This window comes from Canis aureus, chromosome 19 (genome assembly GCF_053574225.1).
Source record: "Canis aureus isolate CA01 chromosome 19, VMU_Caureus_v.1.0, whole genome shotgun sequence".
In the NCBI taxonomy this organism is placed as follows: domain Eukaryota; kingdom Metazoa; phylum Chordata; class Mammalia; order Carnivora; family Canidae; genus Canis; species Canis aureus.
This window is the reverse complement of record NC_135629.1, coordinates 54,453,662-54,472,517: the sequence shown is the minus strand read 5'-3', so window position 1 is coordinate 54,472,517 and position 18,856 is coordinate 54,453,662. Positions and strand designations below refer to the sequence as shown.

Sequence of the window (18,856 nt, the reverse complement as noted above, 5' to 3'; positions counted from 1 at the left end):
GTAAGAACGACGTATTCTTACATGTCATTTTAAGAAATTTGCCTCTGATACAATTATATTATTAAAGTACATAGTCAAATTTTTCTATTGCTCCCATAATGCTTTTTTTTCAAATTTAGGATTTATTTAATAATAACTTAGGCATTATATATAGTTATTATGTTTCTTTAATCTCCTTTAGTCTAGAACAGTTATTTTCAGCCTTTCTTTTTCTTTTTCTTTTATGATATTGACATTTTTGTCCAGTTGAGGCAGTTATATTAGAGCAGTGGGTCAACTGAGTTTTTCTGAGATTTCCCCATTATTAGGTCTGCTTAGGCATGTGGGGCAGGAAAAGGACGTATGTAATGTTGTATATTTCTTTGTATCAAATTGTAGGTAGCGGATGGCAGAGGAGGTAAGTTGTCTGTCTAATATCAATAACAGAATTCCACTGATTTAACCAGCTTATTAACTGATTCCAAAACTTAAAAGTGCATCTAGTGACAGTACTAGAAGAAAGACTCTTACTTTTTTTATTTTTTGTATATATTTTATTGGAGTTCAATTTGCCAACATATAGTATAACACCCAGTGCTCATCCCGTCCAGTGCCCCCCTCAGTGCCCGTCACCCAGTCACCCCATCCCTCCACCCACCTCCCCTTCCACTACCCCTTGTTCATTTCCCAGAGTTAGGAGTAAAGTCTTTTGCTGACATTTTAAGACATAAGACTTCAAATGGAATTAGATTGATTAAATATTGAATACAATAACAGAGAACCCACAGAGCTGCCTTCTCTCTCTCTTTTTCTCTCTACAGATCCATGTACAAGCAACCCCTGCCCTCATTTTGCTTCCTGTGTCTATGACAATGAAAAATACTACTGTTCTTACCCTGAATATGTCTCAACCACAGGAAAAGAAGCACTCACAGACAAGAAAGTCACACACAAAGGTGATGCTGGGCCTGTAATAAAAGTGGCATTACTGCAAGAATATGCAAATCTTGGAAGTGAAGCTAGCCATAGGCTTCTCACAGGGAAAGAACTTCAGTATCCTGCCTGAAGGTCTTGTTCCTTTTCTCTGTAGCCTCATTATGTGAGAGATGGCTAAGAATTCGAGGTCCAGGTGAAATTGACTTGTGTTCCATCTCAACTCTAATTAAGTAGCTGTGCAATTTTAGGGAAAATGCTTCGATTCTCAGTCTCGAGTGTATAACCTGTAAAATAGAAGTAATCATCATACCTTTTGCAGATGAGGGAATTAGAAAATATTTTTGTTTAAAGGAGTCAATCTCAAAATTAATGATATACCCAGTTTAAAAAATAAGTCCTCTTCTGCATCCAAAGTCATGCAGAATACTTCACACATTTACACCATTTACCACCACCCCATAACATGGATATCTCCTTTAAGTTGAAAGTCAGCAAAATTTTACTATAAAGGGTCATCTAGTAAATATTTCACACTTTTCAGGCCATGTGGTCTCTGTTGCAACTATTCAACCCCATCTTTCTAATGTCAAAGCAGCCATATACATGAATAGATGTGGCTGTGTGCCAATAAAACTTTATTTACAAAAAAAAGAAAACAGTCAGTGGGCCAGCCCAAAGCCATAGTTTGCAAACTTAGCTTAAGTAATAAGAATATTTGCTGTCTCTCCAAATTCCCTAATATATACAGTAGGAAATAGTCATATTTATTTGAAAAGGAAAATGGTTTGTTTTGCTGGGTTTGAATTTAAGTATATCTCCACATATTTTCTAGTGGAATGTTTTCTAAGAGAAATCTGACAGAAGCCACTTATGTGAGCTACACAAGTAATTTTAAATTTTCTAGTAGCTTCATTCAAAAAGTAAAAACAGGAAATTAATTTTAATAACCTACTGAACTCAACATATGCAAAGTATTATCATTCAAACTGTAATTTATATAAAAATCATTAATGAGACCATTTGTATGCTTTTGTTCACATTGTCTTTGGTCTCCAGAAGGCATTATGCTTACAGTACTTTTCAGTTCAGACTAGCCATAGCCTCAGGTGGCTGGTGGTTCCTGTTTTGGACAATGGGCTTCTTAGACCTGACTGCATTTGTTGTGACCTTGGAAAAAAAAAAAGTCCAACTCTTTCAATTTGAGAATCAAGAATGAGATGGAAGTTGAATAATAATAATTTTTCTCTCAGATTTATACATATATCTTCCTTATTTTTTAATGTATACTATTTTCAGTTTGATTATTATTTCTTTACAATAAGTATTTTCCACCCTTTCTGGATCCTGCCAAGACTATGGAGACAAACCTGTCCTAATTAAAGTAGACATGGTACCTTCTTTCCTCTGCTGAATCTATATTCTTTTATTTTCTAGAAATCAAACAAGAGACTTGTTCTAACTTGAATAATAGTGAGCCAACTTTCCAAGACTGTCAGAAGCAGGTAAGGTTTACCAAGGTTTGCATTCTGCTTGCACAAGGTGTACAGAAGCAGACCATCCTCAGAATACAGTGAGTGACATAGGGTGGGATAGCTCACCATAGTGTGCAAGTATATTTGATATATATTCTTGTGTAACAAGTGACCCCAAAACATAGTGGCTTAAACAATATTTATTATCTCCAAATTACTATGGGTTAGGAATCCAGGGAGTCCTTTGCTGGATGTGTTGATGCAGGGTCTCTAGCAAAGCTGTCATCAAGGTGTGAGGATGTGAAGTAAGCAGCAAACTCATTCATGTGGAAGGGAAAGAAAAGCCATGGAGCTTCTTTGGTGAACACTCTGGCAGTATCTCAGTTAAACATAGAATTACCATATTATGCAGCATTCCACTGCTAGGTATATACTCCCAGAAAATTGAAAATACAGGTCAACACAAAAGCTTGTACCAGTGTTCACAGTAGCATTATTCACAAAAGCCAGAAACTGGAAATGACTGACTTGCTTAGTAACTCATAAGTGGACAAAAGAAATGTAGCTGTTGCTGAGCCATAAAAAGGATTGAAGCATTGACACATGCTACAACATGGATGGACCTTGAAAACATGATGCTCAGTGAAAGAAGCCAGACACATAAGGTCACAGAGAGTGTGATTCCATTTACATGAACTGTCCAGATAGGCAAATTGAGAGACACAGAATGTGAACTAGTGATTGCCAGGGATTGGGGGATAGGATGGAGGGATTGAGGGTGACTGCCCAGGATTGCAGATTTTAGGGGAGGGTGGAAATTGCTCTAAAATTGATTGTGGTGATGGTTGTACAAATTTGTGAATACACTAAAAGCCATTGAATTATACATTCTAAATGGTTGAGTCCTGTGGGTTAATTATAGCTCCATGAAATTGTTCAAGAAAAAAGACTGGATTGGTCAGTGTACATAGTTGGTCCTCCAATATAATTATTCAAAGACTTTGACTGCCTAAGGAAAACATAAAGACCATATGTTTTGAACTCCTTTTTGTTTAATGAGGGATCCTGGGGCCCAGAGAGATTTCAGTGACTTTGCCACGGTCACACAGTGAGTTGGTGCCAAAGCTGTGTTTTGCTGGCCAGTTTTAAACTATGTGTTTCGGGCTTATGTATAAAAACTATTAGACAGCCATCACAAGCTGATTAAAAGGAAAAATAACAAATACTCCTTTTCTTCTTCTCTCTTAGTTAAATTTGAGTGGTTCTCAGGACAACAGCAGACAAATCTGTACCAGTTTCTCAAAGCTGTCCCATGGCTGTGGAAAGGGAAACACTGCTCTATCCCTGAAGGTCTGAGTGCCTTTCCTTTGGCTCTAGGTGCTGGTGGATGCTTTCTCCACCACCACCCCTCTTTTAAGTAGACTTTGTTTTTTAGAGCACTTTTAGGTTCATAGCAAAGTTGACCAGAAATACAGATTTCCCATATATCCCCGTCTCCCGACCCCCACCCCCGCACAGGCACAGCCTCCCTGGCTATCTTGCACCAGATGGTACTTTTGTGAACCTGCAATGTCATGTCAATGTCACCCAAAGGCCAGAGTGACATTAAGGCATCAGTCTTTTTTTTTTTTACAGATTTTATTTATTTATTCATAAGAGACACATAGAGAGACAGAGACATAGGCAGAGGAAGAAGCAGGCTCCCTGCAAGAAGCCAAATGTGGGACTCGATCCTGGACCCCGGGATCATGCCCTGAGCCGAAGTCTCATACTCAACCACTGAGCACCCAGGCTTCCCAGGCATCCCAGACATCACTCTTGATGTTGTCCATTCTGTGCATTTTGCCAAAAGTATAATGACATGTATCCACCATTATAGTATCAAAAAGAATAGTTTCACTGCCCCAAAACTGCTCTAAAACACTCATCTCTGAATTTTAAAAAATCTCTTTTACTAACAATTTTATATATCCAGGGAGTGCATCATGATATTTTGACCTACATAATGAAATGATAACTACAGATAGCTAATTAACATACCCATTTCATCACATTTACCTGTGTGTGTGTGCGCGCACGCGTGTCTGTGTGTGTGTGTGTGTGTGTGTGGTAAGAGCACCTGAAATTTCTTGGCAAATGTACAGTATATTATATAGTGTTCTTAACTAGAGTCATCATGCTGTACATGATGTGTCAAGACTTATTCATCCTACATAACCACAACTTTTTAATCTTTGACCAATATAGATGGATTCTTAAGCAAATCAAAACCAAAAACTACTATGATAAGCAAAAGTATTGAAAGACATGCTGAGGAAATGAGTGTACTGAGACTTCTCATCTTAGGATATGAAGTGTGTGAAGATTCTCAGAATTGGGCTCAACTAGGGTTTGCCAACTCAGGGGAATCCCATTTCACAGAGGTCCTTTAGAGTCTGTGCATACTGGGGTATGAAATGTTCCCAGTAAGGCTTTGAGCGCCCTCAAACCTCTGTCAATGAGAGGAAATACTCCTCTTTTATGCTTCATGTCAAACTGAATTTTCAGTTATTACATGGCAAAATATTGGGGAAAGGCAAGGAAAATCAAAATCTTCTCCCAACTCCCAACCCAGAAAAATACACCACAAAAGTCTAAGAGAAGTAAAACAGTTTTATTATAGAATAAGTTTATATATACATATTTTTTGAAGTTTGATTTGCCAACATATAGTATAACACCCAGTGCTCATCCTGTCAGGTGCCCCTTCAGTGCCCATCACCCAATCACCTCATTCCCCGCTGACCTCCCCTTCCACTACCCCTTGTTCATTTTGTAGAGTTCGGAGTCTTTCATGTTTTGTCACCTTCTCAAATTTTTCCCACTCATTTTCCCTCCTTCCCCTATAATACCTTTCACTATTTTTTATATTCCCCATGTGAATGAAACCATATACTTTGGAATAAATATTAAACTAACATGCTTTTGCTTTTACAGTCCCAGATCCTGGGCCTGGGGCTATTGGTAGATTTACTTGACCAAAACACAAGCTTGTTTGATTTGTTTGAATTGTTTGATTAAAAGACTTTGACCTCTCAAAGCCTCCTGTTCATCTAACAAGCCTTATTTCTAACAGGAAATCGGGGATTCCTACCTTAATTTCACAAACCTCACTTCCCAATTAACCACTGGAAAACCCAAAGAGAAAGCAGTGCTAGTGACATTATACCTGCAGAATATGGAGAAGGCTGTCCTTGCAGCTGCAGTCAGAAATACAAAAGAAAGACAGAATGTGGAAGGGCCTTTTATGGGTAAGGAATCACAACTCTGGTAAGCACAGCTCCTCTTCCATGTTGTCAGTCTCGGTTCTAGGGTGTTTGTGTATCATCTCACACAATCCTCCTAGCAATGCTGGAGTGTAGGTGTGATTATCTCTATTTTATAATAAGGATGGTGAGGCCCAGAAAAGTGAATGAATTTCTGGCCTCCTCAATGGTGGAAGAGCCAGGAATTAGACTTTACACTAGGTCTGGGTACATATTTTTCTTTCAACCAGTACACAAATAATCAATGTGCACTGCCTGGTACAATTTTAGATTTCATGAATTTATTTTCCTCTACATTGACCTACTGTCAACAGTTTGGAGGTAGACAATTTCATTAGGTACTACAAAGAGAAAGAAAATGAATAGTATGTGGCTTTAATTTTGGATTTGAGATATCTATTTCTTATGAATATTCCACGAAATACAGCTCAGCAAGAAGAAAGTACACACCATCTATAATCCTGGAGATTCAGAGAAAGGTATTCTAGCTTAGAGTACTAGTTAATGATTGTTGCAAAGCAAGAGATCACAAGCAGCACATCTGTAATTCATAGTTTCCATGGGTCCAGGAGTCAGGACATGGCTTAGCTGAGGCCTCTGATTCAAAGCATCTCCCAAGACTGAATGAAAAGATTTACTGGGGCTGAAGTCTCACCTGAAGGCTTGAACAAGGGAGAATTTGTTTCTAAGCTCCCATGGTGTTGGCAAGATTCCTTGCCTTGTGGGGTGTTTGAGTGAGGGCCTTGATTTCTTGCTGGATGGAGTTTGGAGGCCTCCCTCAGTGCCTTGCCATTCTGTAGGGAAGCTTGTTTGATCAAAGTCCTCAAGAAAGTGTCTGTTAGCAAGATGGGAGTTACTATCTTACGTAATATAATCATGACCATGACACCTCACCATCACCTTTGTCATATTCTATTGCTTATAGAAGCAAGTTGTAGGGCCAACCCATAGTTAAAAGGAAGAACTTACCCCAAGGCATGATTACCCCAAGACCAGGATGAGGGTCATGGAGTACCATCTTAGTCTCTCTACCATGCTCAGTGAATTGATTCTTGGCATTGGACACTCATTAGAATGAATGGGACATTTAAAAAATACTTATAGAAGGGCCACTTGGGGATGAGGCCTGCACATCAGTGATTTTAAATGTCCCCAAGTGATTCTAATGGACTCTGGGTGAGAAGTATTCTGTACTGGTTAAGAGCCAGACCTTGTCAACAGACCTGAATTTCAAAGAACAATTTGTCTCTTGGCATAAGTTAGCCTTGGGTTAGTATCCTTATCTCATTGAGTCTCTGTTTTCAGATCTACAAACTTTATGTATAGAAATTATATATAATATATACATATGAATTACATGGAATACATATTATAAGTTATATCTACTTTTTTATATGTGTGTACATGTATACATATGTAATATATATCATATATACATATATATACATATAATCCCCATTTATTTATATATACATGTACATTTTATAAAATACATAAGTTATATATACTCCTATATGTGTGTATATAGTATACATATATAATACATGTTATACATACTAGTATATATACATATAACCCACACATATATACAAATAAAGATATCCTAATTTCCTCTTTTTAAAAAAATAAATTCAAAAAAATAAAAATAAAAATAAAAATAAATTCAAAAAAATGAATTCAGAAATATTCCATTCATATGATCTTTGTGTGTGTGTGTGTGTGTGTGTATGTGTGTAAAATATGATTTTCCTATTTTAAAGATACCATGTTGCCAAGAATGTGATTTTAATTCTGGATGTTAATGACAGGACGGTTTATTTTTGATACAGAAGTCTGCAGATGCTAGTATTTCCATTCTACACAGGTATATATTTTAAGTCCTTTGTGGTCCCTGCTGGTTCCAGGTTCAGACACCAGAGAGCATAGAGGAACTTCTGTTACCTGCACCTGGGTGTGGAGATTCTATCCTCTATCAGGGCTTGACCTGACATTAATCAACATGTACATAAAGGAGGCATTAATACACTCTTTCCCTTTTCTCACTAAAAAATACCTAACTCTGGGATACGAACAAGGTGTAGTAGAAGGAGAGGTGGGCAGGGGATGGGGTGACTGGGTGATGGGCATTGAGGGGGACACTTGATGGGATGAGCACTGGGTATTATACTATATGTTGGGAAATTGAACTCCAATAAAAGAATATACAAAAAATGTGATGAAACATAAAACAATTTTAAAAAGAAAGTAAAAAATAAATACCCAACGTAGCTAAACCAGAGTGCATATTATCTGCAATCCACGAAGCTAAGGGACCCTGTCTGTCTCAATCACAGTTATGCCTTGGCTCATCATACATGGCCAAAGAATGCACACTAGTGATTTCCTTTAATATTTGGTAACTCCTTAAGGCTATCAGTGTTATTATCCCAATCTTGTAGATGAGGAAATTGAAGCTAGGAAAGATTAAGCCACTGACCCAAGGTCACTCATAGCACATCATACATAGTAAGGTGGTGGTTCCAAGGTGAATCCCAAACATCACAGTTCTTGTCAACATCACTTTCAATGTGTTGCCTCCCTTGTTGATTTGGATGTGGTTCTTTCTGCTTTGCCTTCCCTTCTAGTCTGTAAATCAGTGCTGGGTTGAAAAGCAAAGGGCAACACTTGACATCCACTTGGAGGGCTATTACCAAAAATAACAAGCATTGGTGAGGATGTGGAGAAATGGGAGCCCTTATGCACTGCTGCTGGGAATGTAAAATGGTGCAACTATGTGGAATTTGTTCCTCAAAAAGAATATACAAAAAAAACTAAACATAGAATTATTTCATGACTCAGCAATTCCTCTTCTGGGTCTGTACTCCAAAGAGTTGAAGGCAGGAACTCAAAGAGATATTCATACATCCATGTTCACAGCAGCATTGTTCATAGCAGCCAACAGGTGGAAGCAATTCAAGTAAACATTCACAGATGATTAGATAAGTAAAATGTAATGTATCCAGACAATGCAATACTATTCAGCCTTAAAGGAAGGATATTCTGACACTCGCTATAGCACAGAGGACCCTTGAGAACATTGTGCTCAGGGAAATAAGCAGACACAAAGAACAAACATTCCATATCCCACTGATAGGAGATCCCTAAAGGAGTCCCATCCATGGAGACAGGAAGTAGATATGGGAGGCAGGTGTGCATGAGGGGGTTTAATGGGAACAGAGTTCCAGTTTAGGAAGATAAGAAAGTTATGGAGAGGGATGGTGAAGATGTGACTGTGCTTAACACCACTGAACTGTATGCTTAACTGGGGTTAAAATGGTAAATTTCATATCATATGTATATATCATAATAATGATAAAGAAAAGAGTGAAGGTGTCTGGTTCATTTCCAGTTCACTTTATGAATTTAACTAAATGCCCACAGGATTTGGCCATTTCTTTCCCACACTAATCAAGAGTAAGCAGTCCCTAGAGTGTATGGGCTTTTCTTTTTGGTGTCCAGTGCAGGTAATTATCACATTGAGGAAGGTAGGCAAGGGGATGTTGCTGTTAACCAATCATTCTCTGTTTTTTAGACATTGAAACACGAAGGGTTGAGAAATGCAGCCTGATGAAGACATTCAGGCTGAAGGCAGGAAACCAGACCATGGACATTCTCTGCACCACCATTCAGAAGGAAAGCTTGGGAGGTATAGTATATTGAGGTCCTAGAACTTAGACATCAGCCCAAGAATATTCCCAATGGAATTCCATGTTGCTCCTATAAAACAGTTCCCAGAGGCCCTTTATCATACATGAGGAGGTTCTGTGGATGATGTTTCTAAAGCCTAGGTCTGGGAAATTTACACTGGGCTCTTACAGCCAGAAAAAAAAGAAAGATGAAAAGAATCCAATTTCCTATACACAATTGTGTTTACATTGGATGTGTTGGAGTGGGACTGAAGTTGAGATTTCTTAATGACTTCCCATGTGTGCTCCTTGCTTAAGTCACCTCCACCCTCTAGGGTGCTCTAGGCTGGTTTCCTTAAATGGATGTCTTTCCCCTGCACATGAACAGTGAATGGTTCCCCATTTCCTAGAGAAGATACCTAGGAATAAACCTAACCAAAGAGGTAAATGATCTATACCCTCAAAACTAAAGAACACTTCTGAAAGTAATTGAGGAAAACACAAAGAGATGGAAAAATATTCCATGCTCATGGATTGGAAGAATTAATATTGTGAAAATGTCAATGCTACGCAGGGAAATTTACACATTTAATGCAGTCCCTATCAAAATACCATGGACTTTCTTCAGAGAGTTGGAACAAATCATCTTAAAATTTGTGTGGAATCAGAAAAGACCCCGAATAGCCAGGAGAATATTAAAAAAGAAAGCCATAACTGGGAGTATCACAATGCCAGATTTCAGGTTGTACTACAAAGCTGTGGTCATCAAGACAGTGTGGTACTGGCACAAAAACACATAGATTAATGGAACAGAATAGAGAATCCAGAAGTGGACCCTCAACTTTGTGGTCAACTAATATTCGACTAAGCAGGAAAGACTATTCACTGTCTTTTTAACTTCTGAATACTTCTGTTTATTTTTATCCATTTCTTTTTAAATTTAAGTTTTAATATTTTTAATTTTTTACTTGAGATATAATAGACATAAAACATTATATTAGTTTCAAGTATATGACATATATGATTCCTTTTTTGTCTAACTCATTTTTAAAACTGTGTACAGTCTATTATTAATCATTTTTAAGATTTTTCTTTTACTACTTTCCATATGTCTTTTCCCTCCTGCAAAATTACCTCCTACCCATCTTTTTCTCCCTCCTTCACTTCCTTGCTCTCTCCTTCATCTCTTCCCTTCCTCTCTCCTTTCTATCTTTCCTTCATTTTTCTCCTATCATCCTTCTTTCCCATCTTTCATTTTCCTTCCTTCCCTCCATCCACTGAGTCATCCACTCACTGTCCACATATCACCCAGCTTTCCTTCTTTCCGTTCTTCCATCCATCCATTCACACATCCATCTATCCATCCACCCTTCCATCTGTCCATCCACTATTCCATCCTTCCTTCCCTCCGTCCATTTATCCGTTCTTCACTAAATCCATCCATTCTTCCTTTCCTGTACCCACACATTCACCCATCTCTAACCTGCCTGCCTTCTTGCCTTCCTTCCTCTATCCCTTTAGCCTTCCATCAGATTCATTGATCTGCTTTGCAATTTTTGAGGAATAAAATAATGACTTCACCTTCCAAGCTTGAACTGAAAGTTCTTTATTATCTTTAATCTTTTCCTTAACTATAAAATACCAAAGAAAATTTTCCCTATTAAGAGTGGTAGCATCTGACTCTAAATAAATAAATAAAAAATAAAAAATAAAGTGGTAGCAAGGATGAAATTATTATTTAAATTTTAAAATATATTTAAAATTAAAAGAGTATTACTTAATGTGAATGACTCACCACATTGTCCCATAGTAAAGGCTCAATAGATGGTAATTGAAATTATTTTTTTCAGTGGTCTGACATCCTATCTAAAAATTAAAGCTACCATAGACAATTTGTTAAATCTTTGATGTTGCCTTCAAATGAGCATCACTGAACCTAGGTGGGGTTTCTTCTTTTTTTGTTTGTTTGTTTTTTTTTTGGGGGGGGGTTCTTCTTTATCCAGGTGCTGTCGCATTTATATCTTATGCTTCCATTGGTTCCATCATCAATGAGAGCTTTGTGTCTGAGGAAAACCTAATGACAAAGGAAAAGCTGCATAATTTCTACCTGAACTCTAAAGTAGTGAGTGGTACAGTGGGATCCAGAAAGAACACTTCGCTCTCCATGTCCATTAATTTCACATTTCAGCATGAAAAGGTGCGTGAGAACCAGGTGACTCCATTACATCTGCAGGGATTTTGTAACTAACTGGGAATGTTTCCATGCTGATGAATTTACAGGTTGGAAGTTTATAAAAAATGAGATAGATTCTCACTCATCTGGGGGACATGGTGTTAGAAAGTCTAAAATGAACCCAGAGTGAGAAACTGGGCTACCCCTGAGCTCTACTGAGTAGATAACCTCAGAATCAACCCCTCAACTGTCCCCCAATCCAGACCAGCATATAAAATGAGTGATAGTCATTAGGGGGTTTTGAAATGCTTCTCAAGTGCTATAACACGGTATCAGACCAGGTACATTTCAACAAAAAAGTTATCTGGGTTTTAGAACTTGCCAAAATTAAAAATGATTCTGTCTTCTTCAAGGGGGTTGTTTGCTGTGTAAGTAATTTCCTCAGAACTAGGCAACTTAAAGTGATATGCATGTATTACTCACTTGCTTTCTGTGGGTCAGGAATGTGGGAGGGGCTTAGCTGGGTGGCTCTGGCTCAAGGTTTCTTCTAAGTTTGTCATCAAGATGTTGGCTGGGACGTGTCACCTGAAGGGTTCATTGAGGGTAAAGGGTTTGTTTTCAGGGTGCTTCCTCCATCTGGCTGTTGGCAGGAAGCCTCTGTTTCTTGCTATGTGGGGCTCTCTGAGAGCTGCTTCAGTGTTCTCACAGCATGGCAGCTGGCTTCCATGAGTGCTCCAAGAGAGACTGCACCTAAGGGAGTGGAATTAGGCTTGACATTTTGAAGGGAGTGCCAAAGAATTGGTGGACATTTTTTAAACCACTACAGGAAGAGATGGAGCTGAGCGGTCTGTGTTCAAGTCCCATCTCCTTTCCTACTCACCACTAGGCAAGTTACTCAGCCTTCTGTGATGAGCTCAGCCCAGGAGCCAAGATTCTGCTACTGCTAGTAGCAACGTGCCTTGTTGGTTAATGGGAGAGATAAGTCAATGTGTATAAAGTCCTTAAAATAGTGCCTGGCATCAGCAAATGGTGCTGGGAAAACTGGATATGTGTGTGCCGAGGAGTAAAGTTAGACCCTTACACCATATACAACATGAACACTAGATGGAACAGACAAAAACATAAGACCTAAACTATAAACCTTCTAGAAGAAAGCAGTGGAAGTTTCATTACTTTGACATAGAAAGATTTTCCTAGATATGACACCAAAAAACAGGCAACCAAAGTAGAAATAGACAAATGGATTATATAAAACTAAAAACTTCTGTGCATCAAAGGACACAGTAAATGGAGTGAAAAGGTAACCCATGGAATGGTAAAAAAATGCCTGATAAGGGATTAGTACCCAGAACACATAAAGAACATCTGCCATTGAACAACAGCAACAAAATAACTTGATTTTTAAAAAAGAGCAAAGGATCTGAACAGACATTTCTGAAAAGATGATATACATATGGCCAAGAATCACATGAAAAGATGTTGGAAGTCACTAGCCATTAAGCATCAAATGAAAGAACAGTGAGAAACACTTTTATGCACATACCATATTTTGAGTTTTGTGTGTTACTTAACATGTCTGTGTCTCTATCCTCCAACATGTGCACCTCGGAGAGTAGCAGTATCTACACCATAAGCTGCTGTGGAGGTTGTTATTCCATGCTGGATCTATAGATTGGTACCTGCATACATACATAGATGTCAGTGTTGTCTGTGTCAGTGATGAGGACAATTGCAATGGAGATAAGATAAGGACTATTTGTTGGGAATTCAACAGATGGATTCTCCTCTCCAGGAAATCATATTGCCCTGACCTCAAAAATGATCTCCTTTTCTTGCTTACCTTATAAATGACAGTGGCAGTCAGGTAGGATGGTTAAGATTTATGGCTCTGAAGGCAGAAATCCAGAATTGGAGTTCCATCTCCTCGTTTATCACCACAGGACAACTATCAGTTTCCTCCTATGGAAAAGGAGTATATGAATACCTGCCTCACAAAGGGTTTTGTAAGCAGCCAATGAGATAGTAGATATGAAATCAACTATGTATGTTGTATGTTTTGGAGTACGAACAACAATCAGTAAATTTTAGTTATTCCATGACCGGACTAAGGCAATGTGGTTATTCTCCAGATAAAGAGAGAAAATGAGCAGCCCCTCTGTGTCTACTGGCAAGGGTCATCATGGTCTAATGAAGGCTGTCAAGTCATTTCCTCAGATGAAAATCAAACTGTTTGCAGCTGCAGCCACCTCTCCAGCTTTGCCATTCTCATGGCATCCACCAAATTACAGGTAATATCTACTTCTGTAAATAAATTGACCTTTCATTGAAGTGGAACATTACCGAGTTCCATAAAAAAGAGGATTGATTGAATGATTGCATTCTGATATTGAATGGAGAGAGATTTTAAAGCAAGCCCTCTACTTGTGAAAGGCTGTTGAAATTTTCTGTGGAAATCAAGAGAATGTTGACCTGGAAATGCAAGCCGCTAAGTACTTCTCAGTTTCCTGTTCCTAAGTATCACAAGAGATGCTTATTTTAAAATGCATTTTCTTGACTCCATCCCTGAAGGATTTGGATTTGAAAACCCAGACTGGGGGGTCAGGGATGTGCATTTTACAAGGGGATTCGTTCCTTAGACAAATATTTGTTGAGCATCTAGGACTGCCAGGCAGATTTGAAGTGTATAGAAGATAGCCACCGCCTTTGTGAACAGGGACATAGTAAATAATGGATGTCAGAATAAGTGAATTGTGTTGTATGTTAGAAATTTCTCTCCCTAATATGCAAAAATGATAACAGGGACTACAACTCTGTGCTCCCTCAACACCCAGGGAAAGAATGTCAAACATCCCCTTTACATTGATCATACATTGAACAGATAATATTTGGAACCTAGCAGGTTAAAGAAAATATACTAGTAAATTATGTTATGTTTCTTTTTCATATTTTTAATAGGGCTAATGGAATATGTAAAATTACCTCATAGGATGTATCTTTTTTTTGAAAAAAAAAAAACAACTTTATTTAGGCATTCTTTTTTTTTTTAGATTTTATTTATTTATTTATTTATTTATTTATTTATTTATTTAAATTCAATTTGCCAACCTATACTATAACACCCAGTGCTCATCCCATCAAGTGCCCTTCTTAGTGCTCATCGCCTAGTTACCCCATCCCTCCACCCACTTCTTCATCTGCAACCCTTTGTTTGTTTCCCAGAGTTAGGAATATCTCATGATTTGTCTCCCTCTTTAATTTTTCCCACTCAGTTTCCCTCCTTTCCCTTATAATCCCTTTCACTATTTCTTATATTCCACATATGAGTGACAGAAACATAAATCAATGGAACAGAATAGAGAACCAAGAAATCCCTCAACTCTATGATCAACTAATATTTGACAAAGCAGGAAAGAATATCTACTGGAAAAAGAACAATCTCTTTAATAAATGGTGTTGGCAATGAGGAGGGCACTTGATGGAATGAGCACTGGGTGTTATGCTATATGTTGGCAAATTGAACTCCAATAAAAAATAAAAATAAATAAATAAATGTAAAATAAATAAATATTTAAAAATAAATAAATAGTGTCGGGAAAGTTGGACAGCCACATGCAGAAGAATGAAACTGGACGATTCTCTTACACCATACACAAAGATAAATTCAAATGGTTGAAAGATCTAAATGTGAGACAAGATTCCATTAAAATCCTAGAAGAAAACACAGGCAACAACCTTTTTGAATTTGGCTGCAGCAACTTCTTGCAAGATACATCTAGGAAGGCAAGGGAGACATTCTTGACATTAAAAAAATTAGATATATATTTAAACTGAGGGGAGCACTTGATGGGATGAGCACTGGGTGTTATTCTATATGTTGGCAAATTGAACACCAATAAAAAATAAATTTATATATATTTAAGATGAACAACTTGATGTTTTGGTATATGTGTATGCATTTTGACAAGACCATCACAGTCAAGCTAAATAACTTACCCGTCACCTCTACATGGATGCCATTTCATGTGTGCATGTGATGGGAATTAAGATTTCAAGCAAATTTCAAGCATACATTACAGCATTGTTAACTCTTGCCACCACACTACACATTAGATCCCCAGAACTCATTCAGCTTGTATAACTGAAGCTTAGTGCCCCCTGGTCACATCTCCTCATTTTCCCCTCTACCCAGTCCCTGGCAACAATTATTCTACTCTCTGCTTCTGTGAGTTTGACTATTTTAGATTCTGCATATAAGTGAGATCATGCAGTATTGGTCTTCCAGTGTCTGGCTTGTTTCACTTATCTGATGTCCCTAGGGTTCCTCCACATTGTCACAAATGGCAAGATTTCTTCTTTTTTTAAGGCTGGGTCTATTCTATTGAATGTATACACCTCATTGTCTTTACTCCTCTGTCCATCGATGGATATTTAGGTTGTTTCCATATCTTGACTCTTGTGAATGATGCTCATATGATATTTCCATGGGACAGTGCCAGCTTGGTGGTTTCAGGTTTCCAACAGCCCTGTGTAGAAAATGCTATCTTTGACTCTATTGGATTGCTAGGACTGCCATAACAAAGTGTCACAGACTGGGTGACTTAAACAACAGAAATTTAGTATCACAGATCTAGAATCTGAAAGTCCAAGTGCAAGATGTTGGCAGGATTGCTTTTTTCTGAGTCCTCTCTCCTTGGCCTGTAGATGGCCTTCATCTCCCTCTGTCCTCATATGGTCCTCACTCTCTGTTTCCAAATTTTAAGAATTTATTTACTCATGAGAGACACACACAGAGAGAAAGAGAGAGGCAGAGACACAGGCAGAGGGAGAAGCAGGCTCTATGCAGGTAGCCTGATGTGGGACTCAATCCCAGTTCTCCAGGATCAGGCCCTGGGCTGGAAGTGGTGCTAAACCACTGAGCCACGGGGGAGGCCCAATGTTTCCAAATTTTGAATAAGGACACCAGTCCTGTTGGATCAAGACCACCCTAATTATGTCATACAACTCAGCTCTTTAAAGACCCTGTCTCTAAATACAGTCATATACTGAGGTCCTGGGGATTAGGACTTCCACATATGAATTTGGAGGCAGGGGACACAATTCAGCCTGTAATACTGCCTCCATTTTAAATATGGGGACATCAGATCTCAGAGAGTTAAAGTCACTTGTTTGGGGGACTTAACTGGGATGCCCATCTGACTCTCCATCAGGCACATAATAACAGTGCTGGAAACTACAATGGATTCCTTCTTTGCTGGCTCATAGGTGGATCCCGTGCTGACCATGATCACCTATGTGGGGTTGAGCCTGTCTCTGCTGTGCCTCTTCCTGGCAGCCCTCACCTTCCTCCTTTGCCGACCCATCCAGAACACCAGCACCTCCCTCCACCTGCAACTCTCCATCTGCCTCTTCCTGGCCCATCTGCTCTTCCTCACAGGCATCAACCAGACAAAGCCCAAGGTAGGAGAATGAGTGAAACTCACTTTCTGTGAACAATTCTAGTGGCTTTGCCACTATGCACCTAAAGCCCAAGTAGGGGTAACTGGATGTAGGAAGAAAGAAGAAAGGTCCAAAAATTTGAGTGGATAGTCCACCTTCCCATTGCCAAGAGCTGCTCATGTTAATGCTGTCAAAAGTGGGTCTCTGGGAACAAGTGTTAGAAGGGAGTTCCATGGCTATGAAATGGTGAAAATGGATGTGCCTGGGTGGTTCACTAAGCATCCGAGTCTTGGTTTTGGCTCAGGTCATGATCTCAGGGTCATGTGAACATGTGCCTCATCTGGCTCAACACTCAGCAGGGAGTCTAATTCTCCTCTCCTATTTCCTCCTCTCCTCCTCCTCTCTCTCTCTCTCTCTCTCTCTCTCTCTCTCAAATAAGTATTTAAGAAATGGTGAAAATCACATATCTACTCAAACTAATTTAACTTAGCAAAGTTGAAGCTCAAGCAGAGGAAGTAACTTGGCTGAAATCATATAATAGGTTTTGTGAGGTTTTATTTTTTTAAGATTTTATTTATTTATTCATGAGAGACAGACAGAGAGAGAGGCAGAGACAGAAGCAGACTCCATGCAGGGAGCTCGATGTGGGACTCAATCTCGGGACTCCAGGATCACACCCTGGGCTGAAGGCAAGTGCTAAAACCTCTGAGCCACCCAAGGATCCCCGGTTTTGTGAGATTTTAGATAATAACCTAAGTGTCCTTCATTTAATCCAAGGCACACAGATCTACACCAGCATTTTCCAGCAGAACTTCCTGTGAGGATGAAAGTGTTCTGTATCTGAACTCTTCAGATTATGGTAGACATTGGCCATTATGCTTTTAAGCACTTGACATGTGGCTGGTGTAACTAAGGAAGTGACTCTTAAATTGTGTTTAATTTTAATGAATTTTAATGTAGATAGCCCCATGACTGTCTCCTAGCCACAAGTTAGACTGAGCAGATCTGTAGATATCAAGCTTATCTAGCAGATTAAGAAGGACGCTGAGGTGTTTATTTTGTGATTAATTGTGATTTATTTTGTGATAATATAGTTCATCTAAAGCCATTGGGTCATCTTTCAGCACTTTGCTAAATGAAAACTTTTAACATAGGATAGTGATCTTTCTCAAATAGTGTCATATTCATGAGCAAAATTAATCTAAACTAAAGGTCTAAAATTGTTTCCCAGGCCTAACTGGTCAGCAGTTGTTTTTTGTTGAGTCTGCTTGATGGTTTTTAATTTAAAAAAGAGTTGCCAGCATCTGGGTTCTTACCTCAAATAATTGAAGGCAAGTTCTAAAGAGACATTTGCACACCCATGTTCATAGTATTGTTCACAATAGCCAAAGGTAGAAACAACCCAAGTGTCTTGACAGATGATGGGGTAAACCAAATGCAGTATATACATAGGATGGAATATTATTTAGCCTTAAAAAGTAAGGACCTCCTGATACCTGCTACAACATGGGTGAACTTGAGGACATGTGCTTAATGAAATAAGCTAATAACAAAAGGACACATCCTGTCTGATTCCACTCATAGAAGATCTCTAGAACAGTCATACACACCCACAGAGACAAAGATTAGATAGTGAGAACCAGGGGCGTATGAGGAGGTGGAAAGTGAGTGTTTCAATGGGAAAGATTTCTGTTTTGCAGAATGAAAAGAGTTCTGGAGATGGATAGTGGGAATGGCTGCATAACAGCATGAATGTACTTAACACAGGCATCAACTGAACTGAGAACCATCCACTCAAAAATTGTTAGCATGGTAAATTTTGTGTTATGTACTGTGTGTATTTTACCACAAATTTTTTTAAAAGCTGACAGCATTTAAAAACAGATTTTG

At 38.6% G+C, this 18,856-nt stretch overlaps 1 protein-coding gene across 1 annotated transcript; it reads left to right on the top strand.

Annotated features, from left to right (window-relative positions):
- The first annotated feature begins 385 nt into the window (after positions 1–385).
- Positions 386–16,999, top strand: LOC144291141 (adhesion G protein-coupled receptor E3-like). Its single transcript, XM_077860860.1, has 6 exons — positions 386–397; positions 5,503–5,677; positions 9,264–9,377; positions 11,361–11,554; positions 13,660–13,818; positions 16,793–16,999. The coding sequence occupies exons 1-6, from the start codon at positions 386–388 to the stop codon at positions 16,997–16,999; spliced, it is 861 nt and encodes a 286-aa protein (XP_077716986.1).
- The last annotated feature ends 1,857 nt before the right edge of the window (positions 17,000–18,856 follow it).

Bases quoted from the DNA above. Each gene is read 5' to 3' on its own strand.
- LOC144291141 (XM_077860860.1), top strand. The intron at 9,378-11,360 runs GTATAGTATATT...TTCTTTATCCAG, and splicing joins TCAGAAGGAAAGCTTGGGAG to GTGCTGTCGCATTTATATCT. The intron at 13,819-16,792 runs GTAATATCTACT...GCTGGCTCATAG, and splicing joins TGGCATCCACCAAATTACAG to GTGGATCCCGTGCTGACCAT.